The sequence below is a fragment of the Equus caballus genome, chromosome 11 (genome assembly GCF_041296265.1).
Source record: "Equus caballus isolate H_3958 breed thoroughbred chromosome 11, TB-T2T, whole genome shotgun sequence".
Lineage (NCBI taxonomy): Eukaryota > Metazoa > Chordata > Mammalia > Perissodactyla > Equidae > Equus > Equus caballus.
Genome location: NC_091694.1, coordinates 17,273,715 through 17,296,005, shown reverse-complemented (window position 1 = coordinate 17,296,005; position 22,291 = coordinate 17,273,715). Strand labels below are relative to the sequence as shown.

General features: G+C 46.2%; 1 protein-coding gene across 1 annotated transcript; it reads left to right on the top strand.

Moving 5' to 3' along the window:
- Positions 1–9,005: 9,005 nt before the first annotated feature.
- MYL4 (myosin light chain 4) lies at positions 9,006–21,815 on the top strand. The gene is made up of 7 exons (XM_001501534.5): positions 9,006–9,390; positions 12,906–12,933; positions 18,056–18,205; positions 19,818–19,991; positions 20,497–20,574; positions 21,121–21,164; positions 21,659–21,815. The coding sequence occupies exons 1-6, from the start codon at positions 9,256–9,258 to the stop codon at positions 21,147–21,149; spliced, it is 594 nt and encodes a 197-aa protein (XP_001501584.1). The 5' UTR covers positions 9,006–9,255; the 3' UTR covers positions 21,150–21,164; positions 21,659–21,815.
- Positions 21,816–22,291: the final 476 nt, after the last annotated feature.

Below are 22,291 nucleotides of genomic sequence, written 5' to 3'. Positions count from 1 at the left end.
GTTGATGCTAATCAGAAAATGCGTCTTGGTTGAGGTGAGCTCTGAGATATGCTACGTGGCCTATGGCTAGGAGGGCTAGGCAGACTTGGAAAGCACAGGGAAAGAGACAAACTGTAAGCAAATTAGCTTGCCTGGAGTGCAGGCTGTATAAGCTTGGTTGAAGTGGTGGTATTAGGAACAGTTAATGAGCTTTGGGTTCCATGCTGATGACTTTAGGTTGATAAAATAGACCTAGGGAGCTGCTGGTGATAATTGAGCTGGGAGTAACCTCATGAGAATGGAATTTGAGAAAGATTATACTAACAGCTGAGGATTATGTATTGGAGGAGAGAGAGAGTAAGGTCCGGGAATGCAACAAAGAGGCTGCTAGGGAATCTAGGCAGCTCTAAATTTCCATTATTCTAGGATCCTAGATAGTTGAATCTGAAAAAAGATGGAAAATGAAAATAGTTCTGAGTTACTCACTTACAGTGAGAAATATTCTTATCCAATTCCTTCTCCTTAGGGTGTTCAGATTCTAACCAGAAAGCTGTTTGGTGAGTACAGACAGAACCAAAAGAGTGAATTGAATGATCTTACTGGCTATTATCTCCTTTTTCTCAGAAGGGACATATATACCTGACTGCTAGATGAAAAATATCTATATCATCTGGAGAGGACGTCCACCAAATGATAGATTCTTTGCTTTTCCCTTTTCTAGGTTCTAGGCAGACTTTCATTTTTCTCCAAATAAGTTGCACAGCAATGGATTAAACACAGACTTGATTATATTCCAGTCTTGATCATGCATATACTATAGTTGTCTTGAATAGACTTTGTTTGTTGTTTATTTTGTGTGTCACAAATATATGATTTGGGAGACAGGAGATGAGCTAGGTTTCAAATATAATGGGTTTGAAGTGCCTCAGGTGACAATGTTGAAAGTCAGTTGCAAATGTGAAGCTTGAGCAATTTAGGAAAGAAGTTGGGCCTGGAGATATAGATTTTTCAGGAAGAACTAAATGCATTCTCTTTTGGTTGTAATACCTCGTAAAACCTTTGTGAGAGTATTCATTATTATATTAAAACTATTTATTTATACATCCACATCCTCCATACCAGACAGTGAGCTCCTTGGGGACAGGGCTGGCCTCTTATTCATCCTAGTAAAAGTACCTGATACTCTAGGTGCTCAGTAAGTGTTAGTTGAACGAATGAATGAGCATAATCTGGATAAAGGAGATAAGGGAGGGGAGAGTCAGTGACAGAACTTTGGCTTTATAAGTTTAGCAGAGCAGGCCTAGGGATGAGACCACTAGATCTAGCCACAGAGAAGTCACTGGTGGAGTACTAGGAAGGAAGTCAGAATTCAAGAAGAGAAAGAAGAAGTTGGAAAGGGAAACCAAGAAAAGAGAATTGTCTTTAGCATTAAAAACATATCCCCAAATGCTGAGAAAAAGTGCCTGCTAAGGGTTTGAGTCTCTTTTTCCTTACCGAGAGTCATATATGCTGTGCGTGCCAGGCCAGCTCTTTCACTGATGTCTTCTTGCTTCCTTGCTCCCTTTGGGGCCAAGCCTCACCCTGAGGGAACCCCTATCAGCTCTACCAGCTTCCACTGTTGCCTTAGAGTAGTGTGCTGGGTTCTCGTCTCAGGTCTGCCGTGACTCACAGTGTGACCTTGGACAAGTCATCCCTTTCTCTCTGGGCCTCTGAAATCCCTTGCAGCTGTCAGGATGTCTGGGAGAATGCAGTTTGGATGACTGATGAGGATTCCGACTTGGTCTCTGCTGCTTTTCAACTATAAATTGCTTTGCCAAACACCAACTGTCCTGTGCTCTGTTTTAGATCCTCAGTCAGACTCTAACCCACCTGTTCTTGGGCCCCTCCCAGTGCCCTCCTCGCATGGTTCAGTTCACAGATACGTCAGTAGGCGGCACTGCCTTGATTGCGGCACAGAAATCAGCTTCAACCATTTTGGTTGACTGTTGAATGATTGGGCCAAACATATGTAGTATTCTCCATCTGTGCTAAAGCACTAGCAGAAACGAAATTCGAGGGGATGATTTAAAGTGCTCTGAGAGCCAGTGCTACCATGGTTCTGGAAATTTTGATTTTAGGTACCTTTCCACTCCTTTTCTGCCTTTACCTTTGGTGCTCTGGGCCTTAAGGGTCACTGAGACTTCAGATTATTTATTGCTTTTTTCTTCCTTGGTGGCAAGGAATCTTAGATAACAGAGGATCGGGTTAAATCATTCTCCTTGATTTATGGCCTTCTTTCATCAATGGTCCATGTGAGGCCTCTCTTGTTTGATTGTTTATTTATTCTCTTTTATCTTATTGCCCTATCACATCTGAACTATCTTACATTGGGCAACCATCAAATATTTTTAATGTGTATTTTTTTGTTTGTGTCCTTGAATAATGGATATTGCTTCGAGTATGTATGTATTTAAAATTTTTCAGTAATATATTTTATTTTACCCAGTACATCCAAAATGTTATCATTTCAATGTGTAATCAATATAAAAATTACTAATGAGATATATTACATTCTTTTTTTGTCTTCAAAACCCACTGTGTGTTTTTCGTTTTGTTTTAGGTTTTTCATTTGTTGCCGATCTTCCTTTTTTTTTTTTGAGGAAGATTAGCCCTGAGCTAACATCCACCACCAATCCTCCTCTTTTTGCTGAGGAAGATTGGCCCTGAGCTAACATCTGTGCCCATCTTCCTCCATTTTTGTATGCGGGACACCACCACAGCATGGCTTGATGAGTGATGTAGGTCAGTGCCTGGGATCTGAACCTGCAATCTTAGGCTGACAGAGTGGAGCCTGCTGAACTCAACCAGTACGCCACCGTCCTGGCCCCTCCACTGTGTACTTTACTTTTGTAGCATATCTCAATTTGAATGCAAAATTTTCATCAGAAATACTTGATCTGTATTTAGATTTCTTAAAATTCATAGTTGAAAATGTAGATTCACATACCCAAGTTATTCCAAGCATACTTTAAAATTTTCCAATAACTGAATCCAGTACCAAAAAAAATCATTTTCCTTTAATATTCATATCCAAATTGACAAAATTGCTTCATCTATTTTAGAAGAATTGATTTGACTTTGAAGTAAAAGCATATCAGTTTCAAAACTATGTCCAAGTTAAGTAAATTCACTAACTCTCGTGTCAACTCAGTATTACTAACACGAAATTCAAGGACTTATTGCATAAATTGAAGAGCAACTCTAAATTTATTAATATTGACAAAACATTTAAACTTTTCTTGTCATTTTTGCAGTTTACATAATGCTGTTGGTTACAATTTACATCTTCTGCATATTATGTTAGAAAAATGTGTATTGATTTGCATTATGAGAGGTTTCAATTTTAGTATAAATTCTTGTACTTATCTGGCTAAGTTGCAAATAAGCATTTTCTTCCCTTGGAGCTTCAATTTTAGCTCATTCATATGCAGTATGATATCAGTGAGGTTACAGGCATATATTTTTCATATATAGAAATGTTGTTGTTTATATCTCAGTTTCTTACTTATCACTCTGTTTCTTCTGTGTATCGTCTAATCTTTTGCTTCTAACTGCCATACACTGTTTCATGACGTGTATTCACATCTTACCCAAGCATTCTCCCAGTGATGGAGACCTAGATTGCTTCTGACTCCTGCCACCACAAATCATGCTGTGGCGAACGGCCTCATTCATGTCCCTTATGAACTCATGTGAGATTTCTCTCAGATGTATACTTAGCTTGATTGCCCTTCTAAACCACAGAGCACTTCTACCCATTTCTTAGCTTTTCTATTTCTTTGCCTTTCCTTTTTCCTTCTGAGAGATATTTTCCTTTTTTCTTTCAATTCCCTAATATATTTCCCAGCTCTGTCCGTTCTGCTACTTTTCAAATATATTGTGTGCTCTATTTTAGTTATTAATCTTTATATATAATATATTGCTTGTTTTGCTAAATTTTTTTTTAATTTCAACTATTATACTTTTTGTATCTGATATTTCTGTTTAGTTCTTCTTTATGTTTTCTTGTTCTGTTATCATACTGGTGATATTTTCCTTTGTCTCTTTCAGCATGTTTATTAAGCTAGTTTTAAAATCTTGGTTTGTCTGTTGTCGTATTTCTACTTGAAGTACAATCTGTAATCAAGTAGGTTGTATCCTTCGGAATTAGTAGTGCTCCTCATCTGTCTTGTTATTTTGCCCATGGGTACATAGTTTGCTTTGTCCAACAGTGCGTACCAGTGCCATTAAGCTCAGGAGTTGAGAGTTGGAAGTGAATGACCCCTAAGATTGAAAACCCCAGGCATCAAAACTTCCAAGTCAGTCAGGCTGAACCCCACAAAATAACTCCTCATGTTAGGGCTTTACCCTTTGCTGGCCCCCTCCCCGCGCCCCACCACCATTGGAAGAAGCGGCCTTCAGGGCAAGGGCTTCTTAGATTGCAATTCACTTGCCCTGAATGTTTAGGGGATGAGGAGGGGAAACAACTATCCAAAGTTGGGTTGCCCCCTACCCGTTTTTTCTCAGCTCCTCACAAGCACAGGGCATCTTCAGTGCCGTGATGTTGCCCTTGCTAGCACCTGGATCACAGGTTTGAGTCACCTGAGTGGCAGTGTTTGTTTTAAGACAATAGTGGAGGAAAAGAGAGATGAGAACCCCAGGGCTCCTTTTCTTCTTTATCATTCCACAGCCATGCGTGGCCACCTCCTGCTTCAACCAACGCCATCCCTCTGCCACACACACAACTGTTCAAATCAGGGTCCCCCTTCACCCAAGAGGTTTCTCACAGTTTCCTTCATTTCTTGGTATTTTCTCTTTATAATTCTTCCATGATTGATCTTGGGAGAGGTAGCAGCAGTCACACAAGTTCAATCAGGACTCAGGCTTAAGGATTTTGAGCACTTGCTCTGTGCTAGACACTGTTCTAAGCATGCCACCCACATTAAATTGTTTAATCCTCACAACCACTCTATGAGTTTATATTGGCAACTCCATTTAACAGATGGGAAAACTGAGATATAAATAAGTTAACTAGCTTGCCTGACAAACTGACTGAGTCAGGACTCTAACCCAGGCAGTCTGACTCCTTCGTGGGCCCTCTTAACCTCTGCCTTGCAGCAGAGCCTGATTTACCCAGTGCCCTCTATGGGGACAGATTAACAGAGTGTTGGCCAGAGCTTTGCCCTGTGATGTCTAGCTTATGAGACATTGGCCAGAAGAGAGGAGGAAGGGTGACAGGGACAAGGCATTAACAGCCAGGCCTTCTGTCAGCAGCATTTGATCCCAGGCAGGCGACTAATGGATCGCTCTCAGGGCAGGACACAAGTCCTATGTGGTTAGAGGGCAAAACAGGAGGAAGAGTGAGTATGTGTAAGCCTAGCCTAAGTGAGGGCTGATGTCAATTCTCCTCTGTGCATTTGTCTCCAAATTTGACATGTGGCATACACTGGTTGGTGTGAAATTCTGTCCTGTGTTTTCCATCTACTGAGTTTGAAGTCCTTCCAGTGGGAGCATTTGAGTGGGCTGGAGCAACTCTGGCTCGGGAACCATGAGATGCCTCCCAGAGGGAGTTGTTAGGTTGCTAGAACCTGCTACTACACTTGCCTCCTCACACGTCTGCCTCTTCTTTCCTTCTCTCTTCCTTTCCTTTGCTCTCATTGGTCAGCATGTATTGGAGGGTAAGACCCTATGAAGGGTACTCTAGAAGGATAAGATTTGAAGGTGAAAGGCAGTGACCATGAAGCAGAATGAGGACCATAAGAAAATGAAAACTCTGACTCCGAGTACTGGGCTCCTATGAACTGTGGGCATCAGGAGTTTTCGTAATAACAAGGCTACTGTCAAGTATCTTCATTCTTGATGCATGGCTCTCTCTGGGAAACCACACCTCTACTCTAGTTGCTTCGGAAGTGCCAGCCACTTTTTTAGCTGGTGTTGCTTAAAGAGAATCAGAACCTGATTTGAGGAGCATCGCCTCCTCCTCTGGGCCCCTGTGGCCTAAAGTTTCAGGCAGGCGGGCTCCTCATTTGAGTGTCACTGACGGGCAGGCTGCCTGGCCCCAGGGACCTGCTACATGCTTTCTGAGCCACAAATATTTCACACTATGGATGCCCAGCTGCCACTCTTCCCCCTCCCCCATTCCTTTCCATCTCTTACTTATTCCTAAACCCACACCTTACAATTCCATTAGCCCCTGCCACCTTATTTGTCCCTCCTTCATGTGGGCCCCTCTCCTGCAGTTCCTTCTGGGAAATCTGTGAAACCTGAGCACACCTCTGGCTTCACCTGCTTGGGAAAGCAAAATGAAATGAGCAGCTATGAATGTTTCCTATGTGCCAGGGATGGTTTGGGGTGCCTTACTTATGTTATTTCATGCGAGTCTCACAACAACTTGGGAAGGAAATGTTTACTCTTGAAGGTCCTGAGGGTACTGGGCCCAAGATTAGGAAATGGTGAAACCAGCATTCAGACCTCTTTGTCTGCGTCTGAAGCCCACACCCCTTCTGTGTTTTCAGATGCCCCTCGAGCCCCATCCAGTTTCCCCAGCTTTCTAACCTCATAGCTCTGTTCCCATGGATATTTTGCTTCTCCTTAGAATTAAGAAAGGAGAAAAAAAGAGACAAAGAAGAGAGGGAAAAAAAAGGAAAGGAAAAGATAACCTTCCAGCTCTCCGTCTTTTGAGGATTATACTTTTCTAGAATGATTAGAATAACTTGTTTTTTAACTGGAAGGTGCATATAAGAGCATCTCATTCAGTGGTTGTTTTACAACTTTTAAACCATGGAACCGTTTCTTAGGAAATGATTGTGGGACCCCCAGTATATAAAACACACAGGAGTGGTGCTGCTTGAAGTGGCAGGGGTTCGGGAGCTCCAAGACCTGGCCTCTCTGTGTCCCTTGCAGCCGGAAGCAAGTCAGGGTGTCTGTTGACCAACAGACTGTTTGAAAACCCCTGATTATCTTTCATTTTAGAGATAAGTGAGCTGAGGCCCAGAGGGGAAGTGGCTGGCAAAGTCACTAGGACTCTTGTTTGGGTCTTCTGGCTTCTTGCCTACAGCTTTCTACAGAAACCCCAGTTAGTGTAACTGCAAACCCTGCAGGACACCTAATCCAGGGAAGGGATGTGGTGGGGGTGGAGAAAGGGGGGATACTGGGCTTCCTCTTTCCGCCTTCCTCATCACCAACGACCTGAGCTCCCAACCCCTCTGGGGAATGAGGTAGTCAGGGAGGGGACAGCCAGGAAATGCAAGGGTGCAAGCAGAGGCACAGGGGACAGGTGACAGGGAGTCAGAAGGAAGAGAGAAGGCAAAGTAGAAGAGGGGAAGAGGTGAGGTGAAAACAGTGAGGGAGCAGCCGTGCAGCCCAAGACCGGGACTGGCCTAGGGTTTGAGCCCTGGTCTTGCTCTAGCGTCTCCTTGGGCAAGTGCCCCCCTTTCCTGCCTCACTTTCCTTTGAAGGCTTCTTTGCCCACCAGCAGTGAGAGCTATAGGCTATAGGAGGGGCAGTGTGGTCTAAGAGCGCCGCACACAGGGAGCCAGAATCAGCCCGCTCGGCTCTGCCTGTAAATGGCTGAATGTCTTTAGTCAACTCAGAAGTCCCCCTGGGCCCCAGATTCCTCACCTATAAAATGAGATGGGATGAGACCCTCTCCCAGGGCCCTGTTGGCTCAGAAAGATCAGGGACATGGAGCCTGTGCTGAGGGAGCTTAGGAATGGGCAGACAGACGTGGGCTCCAGGGCCCCTGGAATTGCAGGCTTAAGAGCTAACAGCGACTAGTCATTAAGTAGCCTAGCAATCGTGTTTGATAGGTGAGGAAAGTGGGCCTAGAAATGTAAAGTGACTTTTCTGCCTCTCTGAGCTTTATTTCTCTTTATCCTCTGAACTGTTGAGTCTCAAGATTCAGCTCAAAGCAATTCTGTGCAGTGGATAAGCTTTTGTTGTTGTTTTCTGAACATTTTAGTGACTTTCAGCATTTTTAATAAAAACAGCACATGCTTATAAAAATTTCCATTAATACAGGAAGTGAAAAAGTAAAAAACTGCAGATTGCTGTCGTCCTCATGCCCTCACCCTCTAGGTCCCCAGGGTGATCTTCTGTTAACTGTTGAGTGTGTATTCATCCTGACCTTTCTGGTGAACAAACAAACATACATGTCCCCCTCATAAATGGGATTAATATCAATTATTCAAGCATAAACTTTAAAGTCAGACTTCACCTGGCTTCTAATCTAGCTCGTAGATACTTAGCTGAACTTGACCACTTTTAGTCTCAATCTCCCCATGTGTAAAATGGGAGTAATAATAATGAAGATTTAACGAGATTTTATAGGAATAGCACCTAACAGAGCCTGGTACATAGTAAACGCTACACACACACACACACACACGCACACACACACACACACACACACCCAGGGGCACAGAATGAGTTAGAGGTAAACAAGACCCAAGTTTTCTGACCTCCAGTCTCATCGACTTTCAGCCACGCCTCTCTGCCTCTCACCCTGGCCCTCCCAGACAGGAGTTAAGTGCTCAGTACTTGTTGAATGAATGATCAAGGTTGGTGGGCAGTAAGTAGGTAGATAGACCAAGGGACTTGAGTCTGTGGAGTTCCTGGGATGCCTGTTCTGGAAGATGGAGGGTTTCACCCTGTGGACTGGGATGGTGTGGGACAGCGTGGGTTGGTCTGAGCAGCTGCTGCTTCAGGGCTCCATGCCGGAGAGTTGAGCCTCAGAACAGAGCCCAGGCCCCACAGTGGCTCTCAGCTTAAAGGATCTTGGCTTAAAAGGAATGTGCAGTGGGCTGCCTCTGCCTGGGAGGGGCTAAAAAAAGCATGACCCTCCCGTGGGCTTTGTGTGAGGGTTATCAACTGCTCAAGTCAGCTCATCTCTCTGGCTGGACTGGCATTTTTGAGAGGGTCTGTTTTCCTGTCCCCCTTGAGTTTCCACCAATTGGCAGGAAGGGGTCAGTCTGTCCCAGAGGTGGAGGCTGTGAGGAGTGTGAAGTGTGGGGGGAGGAGAAGGGGACTGGTAGCCCCAAACCTGGTGACAATACACAGTTGTCAGCTGTGCCCTGCTGGTGTTTCTTCCTTTTATAGTCAGCAGCAGTTGCTCTTGCTCTCACTGAGCCCCTCTGTGGGGGCTCCTGCCCAGGATAAAAGGGGAGGGAGGCAGCCCAGTCTCCTGTCTTGTCTCCCAGGCGCCGCATCTCTTGATTCTTTCCTAGGTCCCACCTCAACGGAAGATCCCAACAAGACAACATGCCTCCCAAGAAGCCTGAGCCTAAGAAGGAAGCTGCCAAGGCAACCCCAGCCCCTGTTCCTGCCCCAACTCCAGCCCCTGCTGCAGCTCCTGAGCCCTCCAAGGAAGCTGCCTTTGACCCCAAGAATGTAAAGGTGAGTGAGCCTCAGCCACTGAGATGGGGGTGGGGATGACATTCACGATCCTATTTGCCCTGGAGCTCTTTAGAGGTCTACTTCTCGGAGGCTTGACGGGTGAACGGTGTGGTATCCATGCCACACTTCACAGTCCATGGGGCAGTGGAGCAGGTGTTGGGGCTGGTGAGGGGTATTTTGGGTTGTAGGCCTTTCCCCTCAATGATAGGTTCTGCTCTGTCTGAGGAATTTGTCCAGCCCAAATTTGTCCAGCAGAGTTGGGAATGGCAGGGAGGTGCAACCAACCAACCATCTAACCTCTTTTAAGGCACTGTAGGGGCCGCCATAGTGAAGTAAAAGAGACTGACCCTTTCCTCAGAGGTCGTATGATGTCTTTATGGGAGAAAAGGCTCAGAATGATAACTGCCAGTGTAACTTGGAGTAAGTGAGGTAAACAGCGAGGGAGCATGCTGTGTGTGCTGGGGCTCTGGGAATGGGTTCACTTGAAAAGATCCCTGCAGTGAGTGGGGGGTGGGGCACAGGGAGCCTCCAGATAAGGTGAGAGAGCCTGATTCCCTCTCCTCTTCTCTACTCAGCTGGGCCCTTCCTGCTGTGGCTGTGGCCCGGACTGCTATTTGGAGTATGCAGAGGACTGGTCCGTCCTGGGCTGAGACCCTCTCTCTAACCTGGTGAGGGAGGTGGGCCTGGTTCCCTATTCCCTCTCTGGCCGCCCTGCTCCCTTCACACTGGAAGCTTCCTCTTCCTGGAGCTAGTGTAGGTCCTGACTGCTGACTCAGTCATTTTCGGCCTCCCAACTATCTGGCCCAGCTGCTGAAGGAATGGAACTGGGAGGGGATGGGCTGAGGAAGAAGGGGGTCAGAGGCCTCTGGAGCTCAAAGCACTTTTAAGTCTTGGCACCAGAATGTATGAAGTCAAGTGGCCGCTGGTATGAAGAGCTATTAATAACAGGTTGGGAGTGGTAGGCCCCTGGGGATATGAGTCTTAGGGCAGAGCTAGGGGTTGTGAGGAATCAGATTGAAATAAGAGCTCAGGACCAAGTTCTGTGACAAGTGGGCATGGAAACCAAACACAGGGCTCTAATTGGATGACCCTCCCGAGCCGTCTCAGGATTCCTCCCAGTACCCACAACCCCCAGAGACCCTGAAAATGTGCCAGGAACCCTGGGGTTGATCTATGGTAACCCCTATAAGGGGCAGGAGTTAAGCAGAACTGGCTTGGCCAAGAGGTGGAGGCAGTTGCCCCAGCCCTGGGCTTAGTTATGGCCCACTCTGGGGAAACTGAGGCATGGTGTAAGACCTTAAAAGTACCTAAAGGTTTTCTAAGTCTTATGTCACTCCCTCTATGGGCAGAGTCTGGCAAAGAAAGCTGACTGTCTCCCCCATCAGGACGCCTTTATTTCTGATTTGTTCTGATAATCCACTACCCCTGTGGGACACTCGCTGCCAGGCCTGGTCCCTGGCCTATCACTTGCCTCCATCCACCCACCTCCTGTAGTTTCCCCCCACTGGTTGCAATCCTCTTTTCCATGTCTGGACTTTCTAATCCTGGGAGTTGTTGGAACTGCTTTAAAGTGGAGGAAAAAAGTAGTTTTTCAGGAGGGCTGTTTTCCCTATTATTGTACTTACCCACTTCCTTTGCTTAGAAGATTCTTTGCTCAAAGTTAGAACAACAGTGAACTTAAGCCTGATGTGTGTAGTGATGACCACATATTCTGATGTCATGTGTTTATGCTAATTTCTCTTACATATATACTCCTGGGACTTAAAGCGTTGCAAAGTAAGGCTAACTGTACCTTCTCCTCAGAGAGTTAGTGCAAAGCAGCCTTTAGCCCGTTTAGGGGGTTCCTTTAACTTCCTGATCCCTGCCTCCCCCCCACCTTTGGCAAAGTCCATTCCCAGGCACAACTGGCTCCCTTCCCAACCCCTCTGCAACCCAGCAGAGTAATACTGAACCTCTTAATCTCAAGTTTGTGCCCAGTGCGCAGTGAGGCAATCACTGAGACACTGGTGCTTGGAGGTGGAGAAAAATTTACTAGGATTGGCCAAAATGAGAAGGTGGGAGGAGAGATTCTCTCAAATCCACCTTCACAAAAGAAGAAAGCAGAGGGTTTTATAGAGCTAAGGGCTTGGGAGGAGGCGAGCTGGAGAAACAAAGGGGAAGTCTGTGTTTCTTTCACTCTAGATAAACCCTTGGGCAATCAGATTTCGGAGCATCAGCAGCTGGGGGCTGGTTATCTGGCGATAGTAACTTCCTTAAAGGCATTCTTTTTCTTTTGCAAAACAAGCTCATAAATCATTGTGACCCTTGAGTCACCCCTCAGGTTAAAAAAGAAAACAGCAAATTAACGAAATTAACTTCTTTTCATCTGTGTCTGTGTTGGGAACAAGCTTGAAGGTTAATCGTGTTCTTATTGAATATTTACATAACCCTGGGGTACCCGGCTTCAAGAGTGTAACCCGCTCCCACTGTCCTAGCTCATTCCAGCCACCTTCAGGGGTCCTCATTAACGGAGGTCAGCCTGGGTGGGTATAGCACAAGCAGCAGAATTGGAACTAGGAAGGGTGGTGCATGAAGAAGATGCTCCAGGATTGGTTACCACCACCAGTGAAGAGGGGATGGAGGGGGTGGTAGATAAGCACAGTGAAGTAACATACAAGATCCTATTTTAAATGGATGATTCAAGCTTGTTCGTCGTCATTCATTTTCAGAGCCTCCTGCTGTTCTCTTCTGTACTCAGCATTGAATTATTAAGCATTGGGGAGAAAGTCCAAAATGTATTTCTTCTCTCAACAAATATTTTTTGAGGGCCTACTCTGTGCCAGGCATTTCAGAGAACAGTAAAAAAAAAAATCCCTGCCCTGAGGGAAGTTTAGCTTCAAGGAGTCAGAGTACCCATAACGACATGACTGGAAAATAGTTACAAAGCACTGAGGGCCCGCCCAAACTTCCCTTGCTGTCCCAGGGCGCCTGAGAAGGACATGTGCTGAAGGAGGGGTTGGGATGGAGTGGGATGGGGGAAGGCTTCATTGAAGGAGGTGGATTCAAAGACAGTATGAGGTAGAAAAGGGAGTCCAAGGATGAGTGGTGGGTGCCCAAAGGAAGAGGAAGTGTGGCTTGTGGAAGGATTGTGGAGTACGGAGAGACTAAAGGGGTGAAACTGAGGCAGTTTATAGTCGAGGATGAGGAATTTACATTTGACCCAAAGTAATTATAAGAGGGAGTCAATGTAGATTCTAAAGTTATCCAGAATCTTTCTTTCTCTCTTTCCCTGTCACTTGGAGCCATCATTGAACAAGTGATATTGGGAACATTGGAGGATGCGTTATTTTGGGGCGTCAGTGTGGCCCATTCATCAGGAGACTGGTGCTCACGCTTATCAGGACATGTGGTGCCCATGGTCTCCTTAGTCAGTGGCCTGCTGGAGGTGACCCAATTGTGGTGGAAGCTGATTCTGCTTCCTTTGGAAGCCTTTAGCAGGTCCCAGCCCTCATTCCTCTGTGTTTCCCTCCCCACAGATAGACTTCACTGCCGACCAGATCGAAGGTGAGTACTAACAACCCTACCTTCCCCCCCCACCCCACACCCTCTCTGTTGCACTTTCCTGGAGGAGGAGGGTAGTCATCACGGTAATATTCATCATCATCATCATCATCAACATTGTCATTGCTATTTGCTCACTTTCACCTACTACATGTTATAACTTAAGCACTTTATGTGGATTAACTCATTTAATTCTCACAACGACCCTGTGAGGTAGGGACTATCACCACTCCATTTTACAGTGATAAAACTGAGGCGCAGAGAAGTTGGGTGGCTTGCCCAATCTCACACAGGCAGTTGGTGGTGGAACCAGGATTCAAACTCAGGCAATCTGATTCTAGACCTGAGTTCTCACAACTCTCCCAGATTGCCTGGGACATAATAGATGCACAACAAAAATGCCTGTTTTTTTTTTAACTCCATCCCAAAAAATCTGCTATCCAAGATATTTAGAAGCCCTCATTTGTGTTCCTGTTATTGGAAAGCCCTCCTGAGGTTACTAGCTTTCTCTCCCCTCATCCTGAAGTCTGCCAAGATGCTTGCCCACTAATGGTGGCAGGGCCAACAGTGACATGGGGTGTTCTAGTCCACTGTGACTTCCATCTTTGACGAAGACAATTTGTTTTCTCAATTGTATACAAAGTGTTATTAAGTGCAGCTTCAAGACAAGCCTTAAGATCTCCCACCCTCCAATCTGACTGTTGCCCCTAAGCCCCTCTTCTGTAGGAGTCTGGTGTTTTGAGAATGAAATGTTTCATCACATGGTATCTACTTTTCAGCTGGGGTCACTGTCATTGCAACTTATCCCTCTGTTTCCCCTACCAAATGCCTCCAGGACACGAAATCATAAGCGCTAGAAGGGACTTTGAAAGGTCACCTGATCCAACCCCTTGATTTTAAGCACATACTATGTTTTAAAAATTAAACAGGGGGCAGGCCCGGTGGAGCAGCGGCTAAGTTCACACGTTCTGCTTCTTGGTGGCCTGGGGTTCGCCGGTTCGGATCCTGGGTGCAGACATGGCACTGCTTGGCAAAAGCCATGCTGTGGTAGGCGTCCCATGTATAAAGTAGAGGAAGATGGACATGGATGTTAGCTCAGGGCCAGTCTTCCTCAGCAAAAAGAGGAGGATTGGCAGTAGTTAGCTCAGGGCTAATCTTCCTCAAAAAAAAAAGAAATTAAATACATGCACGTGATAAAAAAAAAAACCATGTACTACTTAAAAGTAAATAATGAAAAATAAATATATTTTCCCCCTGTTTTCCTCTCACGCTAATTCCTCTCCCAAGGACAATCACTGTTAACAGGTCTTTATATATTCTTTGAGAAAAATATATAGTGATATACCAGTGTATGTATGTATGTACAAAGTTTCCACAGATTGAGTCATGTGATACGTACCATCATGCACCTTTTACTTAATATATATTTGGATTTAATAGTATATAATATGTTATTTAATAATACATTTAATTTTTTTTTATAATGAACACAAGTGGTTCTACTTCATCCTTTTAAACAATTGTTTAGATTCTCACACATGGATGTACCTTTTAAATTTAGTCAGGCCTACACTGAGAGACCTTTAGGTTCCTTCCAGTTGGGGGATATCAGCTTGCTTTCCCCAAGGGATCTTCCTAGTAGTGGGTCAAAGGATATGTGCGTTTTAAATTTAATAGTAATTGCCCTTCAAAAAAGTGACACCAGTTAACCCACAAATAGGGCATGAGAGCTGGCAGATGCATTCTGAAACCAATGAATTGAATCTGACTCTCTTCTTGTGATACCCTGTGGACACTTGCTTTCAGTCAATAGTTTGGAGTGCTGTGAAACTCTTAAAATTAATTTTAATGCATTTTAGTTAAATATATATACTTATGTGTATATTCAGACACAATGGCAGTAATGAGGAATAGGAAATTAGCTAATGATAAAAGTTTTTCATTTCCCAAATGAGAATCATGGTCAAAGCCAACTGGGCAAATGGTTGCCTCTTTTCTCCATGAAAACTTTCGGGGCTGGGGCCTAACTCATTCTAGTCTCTCATCCCTCTGTCTTGGAAGGCATTGTTCCTTATGTTGGGTTGGAATTGTTCCTGCTTTAACTTTACCCTGCTATCTCTTCATTTGCTCTTTGGTGAAGCTGAAGATGGTTTTCTCACGTTATGGTGGAAAGAACGTTATTTGGAATCAGGAGCCTTTGGCATTAGCTCTAATTCTGCCGCTGTTGGCCACAAGACTATGGGCAAGTCACTTCTGTAAACCTTGATTTTCTTATCTGCAAAGTGAAGGTATTTGGTTCTTTTCAGTTCAGAAATTCTGTGCCTCTATTCAGCATCCTCTAGATATCCTCCATCTATTTGAAGATAGTTATCAAATCAATCCCTTTGCAGCTTTATATTCTCCAGATGATACAGTCCCAATTTCTTAGGAACTACCTTCTAACCCTTAACTTCCTTTTCCAGTCCCTCTCCAGATTTCTGTATCTTTCTAGAAAGGGATTACCACCATTGCTTATTGCTCTAGCAAGCAGCTGACTCTTACAGATACTGAGAAAAGATTTCTTCTGGTCCCATGAACATCACCTCCTGTACACCTGAAGATCACAACTGGTTTTGTTTATTCCTAGTAGCACTCTTTCTCCCCAAAGCCCCCTGGCACATAGTTGTGTATTTTTTTTAGTTGTGGGTCCTTCCAGTTGTGGCATGTGGGGCACCGCTTCAGCATGGCCTGATGAGCGGTGCCATGTCCGCGGCCAGGATTTGAACCAGCAAAACCTTGGGCCACCGAAGCGGAGTGCGCAAACTTAACCACTCGGCCACGGGGCCGGCCACCCTAGTAGCAATTTTAACCTTCAGTGTTTGGTTCTTACATGTGTACTTGGCTTCCCAGCAATCTTGACCATTAGCAGGTACAGAGGGTCTCTTCTTCCTATTTCCTGGGTTTCCTTAATAGTTTAACTGGCCAGAAGTCACACCCGCAGTGGCCTATAAATGAGGATAATAATACCTATAGCATGAGGTTTTTGTAAAGATTAATGAGTTACAATCCATGAGAAATTATCAGCTCAGAACCTGGCGGATGGTAAGTGCTGAAATCATAGGTCATTGTTCTTATGACTTCCCCTATTGTGTTCCACTCTCAATAGTATCATTATGTTCTTTCTTTTTTCTTTCTTCTAATAATTTCTTTTATTAAACCTGACCTCACTCTTCTTTTTTTTTTTTAATATTCACATGCTTTGTTTAAGGTTAGGTTCTTTTGAAGTTTTTTGTTGCTGTTTTTGTAGATGCTAGTGTTTTTTTTCATTGAGGTATAATTGACATATTATATTAGTTTCAGGTGTGTAACATAGTGATTCAATATTTGTACACAGTATTGAGTGACCTCACTCTTCTGAATGAACTATGAGAAGATCAAAAAGTCTGAGTTCAAATTCAGCTAATAAATATATATTTATTGAGCACTGAATTTGTGCCAGAAGCTATGCTAATTACTTTAAAAGTTAAAAAAAAATTAAATCCTTCTAATAAAGCGGTAAGGTAGGTGTTATTTTCTTTTTACACAGCAGGAAACCACGCTTCAGTGAGGTTTAAGTGACTTGGCCAAGATCACACAGTTATGTGCTAAAATTGGGATTAAACTCAGTAAGATGATACTAACTGCATTATTTGAGCATGAACCATATGCAGGACATTGTGTTAAGATGTTTTACATACATCTTGTGGCCATGTGCGGATCATTGTTGTGTTTAATTTGAATGTAATTTAAGGACCCTATGAGGTAAGTGCTGTTTATAGAAGAGAAGAGGTTTATAGAGGTTAAATATTTACTTGCCCAAGGTCACACAGCTAGTAAGCAATGGAAATGGAATTTGAACTCAATTATTCAGTAATGTGAAAGACGTGGTCTTTTCTCTCTTAAATTCATACAAAGCCTAATAAACAGTTGCAAGTAAAAGTCTTGGGAACCTGCTTTGATATATAGAGTGATTTGTAAATAATCCATATGCAGCCTCTTAAGGAAACAAGTATTTCTAAAGTACTTGGAGAGGATTAAAAACAGCTTTTCTCCTAAGTAGTCCTTCAAAGAACATTCTTCTTTGATTTACAATGTTAATCTGCTTAGTAAACCATTTCTTTGCCGATAGCATAAGGTAACTTCAATGCTGGTCCCAGTCCACATTATCCCCAGTAATAAATTGGTTGAATCCAAATTAATGAGGAATTAATCTTGTCCCTTGGACACTTGCCCTGGTACCTTCAGGGAGTCTAGTCCCTATAGTTTTGAGCTGGTTCCAGAACCAGGAAATATAATAATAACCACCATTTGTTGATTCCCTTACCATGTGCTAGATGCCATGCTTGGCGACTTTGTAATCCCCCAGCAACCCACTCAGGTGGACATTTTATCCCCACTTAGAGCTGAGAAAAGGAGGGCGCACAGAGGTTAGTAGTTTGCCTAAGGCTATGTGCGGATCATGCTTGAGTTGGGGAGGTCTGACTCTTTCCACAATGTCACCTTATCTGGCCAGCAGCCCCTTTTTCAGCCTGGAACAGGCAGTACTGATATTAGCTGACTTTCAAACAGGTCTTATCATTTTGCAAGTGTTTCCATATACTGCCACCTCCTGTGACACTCACAGTAAATGGGAGGGGAGCGTGGGGTTGCTCCTGTGTGTGCACAAGGAGACTGGGACCCAGTGGGCTCATTCTGTGCGACTCACCAGAGCCAAGATGAGAACCTAGGAACCCTAACTCCTGAGTCAGTGCTATTTTCACTTCCCTGCCATTTCCAACAGTCAGGAACCTCACCTACACCAGGGAGGGATGGGTGGATGGGAGGAGTGGAGGCAGGGGAGACATTCAAATTATGCACAACTGACTGATAGAAGAGATCCCAGGCCCAGTGCTGGAACAGGTTGTGGAGGCTCCAGGATGCCTCTTTAGTTGTCAGAAGACCAGTGGGAGCGGGTTCCAGGGAGGGGCTGGGACGATGGCTGAAGGGAAACATTGAAATATTTTATCAACCACGTTGACCTGCTCTCCAGTCCAGGGCGAGGTTGATCAAACGCCAGCCATGGTCTTCGCTTGGCCAGGGAGGCTGCAGCCAGGTCTTCTCTCTGCAGAGTTCAAAGAGGCCTTTTCCTTGTTTGACCGGACCCCCACTGGAGAGATGAAGATCACCTACGGGCAGTGTGGAGATGTGCTGAGGGCCCTGGGCCAGAACCCCACCAACGCTGAAGTGCTGCGTGTCCTGGGCAAGCCCAAGGCTGAAGGTCAGCATGGGCCTCGCTGCTTGACCTCCGGGTGTCTGCCCCGCCTCCCCTGGGTCTCCTCAACCAGATCTGCCCCCTGTCAGCTGCTCTCTCCCTTGTCTCACTTCTCCCCCTTTAGCCTTTCAAGACCAGCCTCCCCGCCCCAGGCTGCCTGCCTCCTAACTCAAGAGTTTATCCAGACCCTCCCCCTGCCCCTGACTCCCCCCCACCCCAACTCACTCAATTGACTTGTGGAAAATGTGACCTGGGCTTGTCCTTGTTTTCCCCATGAGGTTGGAGCTCCTGGAGGGCAGGAGTGACATTCTATTGATTCAGTGTCTTCCTCTGACACCCCAAGGTGCCAGGGACACCAGGAGGGAGGCTTGGTAGGAATCTGACAACTAACCACCTCACTTCCACTCCCTTACCCAGTAGGCTCAGTGGAGATGTCACAACACTGAGATGTCCTGTGACCACTGTGAGTTGTATCACAAATAATTTGTTTCTGATAATAGAGCACCAAAGCTTGCAAATTATTCGCTTAATGTAAATTAGAGCAGATTCAAGATTTGCTCTGTAATGATGCCTCTTTCATTCATTTGCATTCGGTGAATGAGTTTAGAAAGTGGTGTTAGATGTGTCCCATTTGTAAATGTCATCTCTCATGTGAGGCTGAATTAACAGCTGCTCTCACACACGTCCTTCTCCTCAGAGGTGTGGGCACTAAGTGGGGCTGGGCTGACCTGGGCAGGAGCCCCTCACCCAGGGTGGGCCGTCTCTGGAGCCTTCCTGGACCCCATATTGGTCTCCTCTCACTTCCCTGGTTCTGGCCCCCTCCTCTCCTCTTGCTGGTGAAGACACCAGTGCAGGATGAAGGATGTTGGGGGAAAGGGCCAGAGGACCAGGAGCTTGCCCCTGTCAGCAAGCCTTCTTAGAGGTCAAAAGATACCCGGACACTTCCTTTTTCGGGAGGGGGGGAGGTTTCTGGGTTGTTATATAAGAAAGAAATGCCAAAATTTTTGGTATTTAAAAATGGTTTACATCTATTAAATTAAAGCCCATGACATACTACAATGTGGAAGAAATGTGCTAGTCACAAGAGAATCACAAATTTATAAAAATTATTGATTCAGAGTAGTTCTAGGCAGTGTGGTCTAGTAAGGGGACCCGAATGCAGAGTTTTGCAAAATTTCCTTTTTGTAATCCCATCAGTTTACCTCTGTGACTGTGTGTCTGTCACATGTCAAAGTCTAAGTTGTGAATGTGAGGCCTGGGCTATGCGGCCCTTTGGGCCCCTCAAATCCTGCTGCTGCCACCCTCAGATTCCCCCCTTAGCTGGCCACCTGGAGCTCAGTGGTCTAGGTGGAGTCACGGCCCTTTTCCCTTTGGCCCTAGTCCTTTCACTGAGGAGAGAGCCCCAGAGCCAGTCTCCGGCCTTTCTCCTGTGGGCTCTGTGCCCTCCAGGATAACTGACTGGGTGCCCCACCCAGAAGTGGCTGCGGCTCAGCCCTAAGTGCTGCCAGGGATGGGTCCTAGCCTGGCAGAGCTGGGGTGAGGCCCTCTCCTGACCTTCTGCTCCCCTTGAGCTTCTGCTCACGTCACCTTCTCTTTTCTTCCCCATGCCTGCCTAAAGAGATGAATGCCAAGATGCTGGACTTTGAGACGTTCCTGCCCATCCTGCAGCATATCTCTCGCAACAAGGAGCAGGGCACCTACGAGGACTTCGTGGAGGGGCTGCGTGTTTTCGACAAGGAGAGCAATGGCACGGTCATGGGTGCTGAGCTTCGCCATGTCCTTGCCACCCTGGGTATGCCAGCTGGGCAGAGGTGGAGCCTGAGTGGGTGGGATGGAGGGCTGGGAGGTGCCCAGGTGGCATATGTTGGGGGGCATGGGGATCCCTGCATCCTGAGGATCACATCCTGATCCACCCTGTCTCCTTGGGCTCTTGGAGAACAATCTTCCCCAACTGGGTTTGCTCAGCAGGGTTTGGGGGAGATGAGAGCAGGTTGGCAGAGCAGGGATGACTGCTGAGGTCTGAGAGGTAGGGCCCAGGGCTCCTGTCCTTGTTTCTGCCTTCATCACTGGGGCCCTGATCCGCTCCCCCAGTGGTGGCTGTGAGGCAGAGAGGGAGGCTTTGGGGACAGGGAAGGCCTTGAGGCCCTTGGCTCCACTCTCCAATGCCTTTGGGGGACGCTTGATATGACCGCTTCCCAGATCAAGGACTCTTATGCCTTCAGACTTGAGGGGGTGCTTCGGTTTGCCTCTCCCTCCTTTGTTGTCTGTGATTAAGTGCCCACCATCCCCCATCCCAGGAGAGAAGATGACTGAAGCTGAAGTGGAGCAGCTGCTGGCTGGGCAAGAGGATGCTAATGGCTGCATCAATTATGAAGGTATCAGGTCGTGCCTTGCTTCCCCGGGCACCCAGAGATGGGAGGGCAGCACAGCTTGGACTAGGCAGGTCTGCAGAACAGGACAGATCCAGGAGCTAGAGAACACGTGCACCAGATGGGTTTTGGTGAACTCCTAGTGGATGTTGTTCTTTTCCATCTGGTGTAATGGAATGGATTTTCGAGATAGCTCTGTGACCTTGGTCAAGTCACTTACCTTCTCTGAGCCTCAGTTTTCTTATCTGAGAAATGGGGTAATGCAGGCATCTTTCTCCAGGTTGCAGGGATTAATAGAGGAAATATAGCACATTTCATCTATATCGAGTATCAGCAGAGAGTGGATACAGAGCAGAGGTTAGGTCTCTTCCCTTCTTCCACCTTCTCCCACTAACCCCCCAAAAAGAGAAAGAATCACAGCCTGGAGAAGGAGTAGTGGGAAGGTTTGAAGTCAGGCAGTATAGGAAAGGGGGAAGAGTTTAAGGGGCCGAGAAGGCAGTAAAGAGCTGAGAGGGGCCAAGTGCAGCGGCTGATCTCTGTCTTCTTCCCCAGCCTTTGTCAAGCACATCATGTCTGGGTGAAGCGGAGCCTCCAGGGTGAGTGCAGCCTCTCCCTCCTGGTCCTTCCTGGGGCTACACAGGGGCTTCAGAACACCACCACATGCCACAGAGCTCTTCTGTCCCAGCCCTGACCCCTGGAGAGGAAACCACAGGGGATCACGAGAGCAACCCAGCCCCATCCGTCATTCCCCTTGTCTCTCAGTGCTCCCATCTCCTCCCCTCATTCCCTTCTTGCCTGCCTCCTGCCCCCTGTATCCTGTCTTTACACCCTATCCTGACCCTCATCAGCCACGTCCTCTCGCCTCTCCCAGGGTCTCTCAAAGCAAGACCATCCCCTCAGGTCTGGGGCCTCCTCTATAGGCTCCTGCATGTGAGCAAGCCCATCCCAGATGAAAGAGAGTGTCCCTGGCCTGGGCTCTCGATGCTGTTCCTCTTCACTCCCTTCCCTGTGCTCTGGGCTTGGTGGGGTTTGTGATCGGGGCTGGGGTATGGAGGGGGAGATGCCTTTTCCATCGGGCACTTTCTTTCAGGTGCCTGGCCCTTGGCCTTAGCCCTCCCAGGGTGAGTTAGTGAGAGGCCCAGAGGGACTGAGCTGAGCAGGAGTCCTGGCCTTGCCACTGCGCCACAGTCCCAGGGGCCTCCTGGACCCATAGCCCTCCCTGTAAATAAAGAGTTCCCTGCTTCCAACCAGTCTCCTAGTTGTTTTTTAACATGAATTAATTAACTGAGTTGGGTTTTTGTGTGTGAGGGGTAATGTCACCTGAGGCCTCATGCGTATTCCCCAGAGAAATGAGTAGTAGCTGGGAGCTGGGAGAGAAGGGTTTCCCGTGGATCTGGAAATATGAGGTCAGACACATGAGCAGAGAGCTCTGGAAGCATCTGCAGCCTGAGGAGTCATAATCAGGAGGCATTTCATTTTCTTCCAAGGCTCACTCTCCTCTTTATCTCACCTCCAGGTGACAAGCAGGAGAGGGGTACCAGGGACTCCTCAAGTGGGCCTTGCTGTTGCTGCTGCTTTTTAAAAAAATTGTGGTAAAATACACATGATGTAAAATGTTCCATCTTAACTATTTTCAAGCATATGGTTCTGTAGTGTTGAGTACAAGGGCCGGCCCAGTGGTGCGGTGGTTAAGTTCGCACGTCCTGCTTCAGCAGCCCCGGGT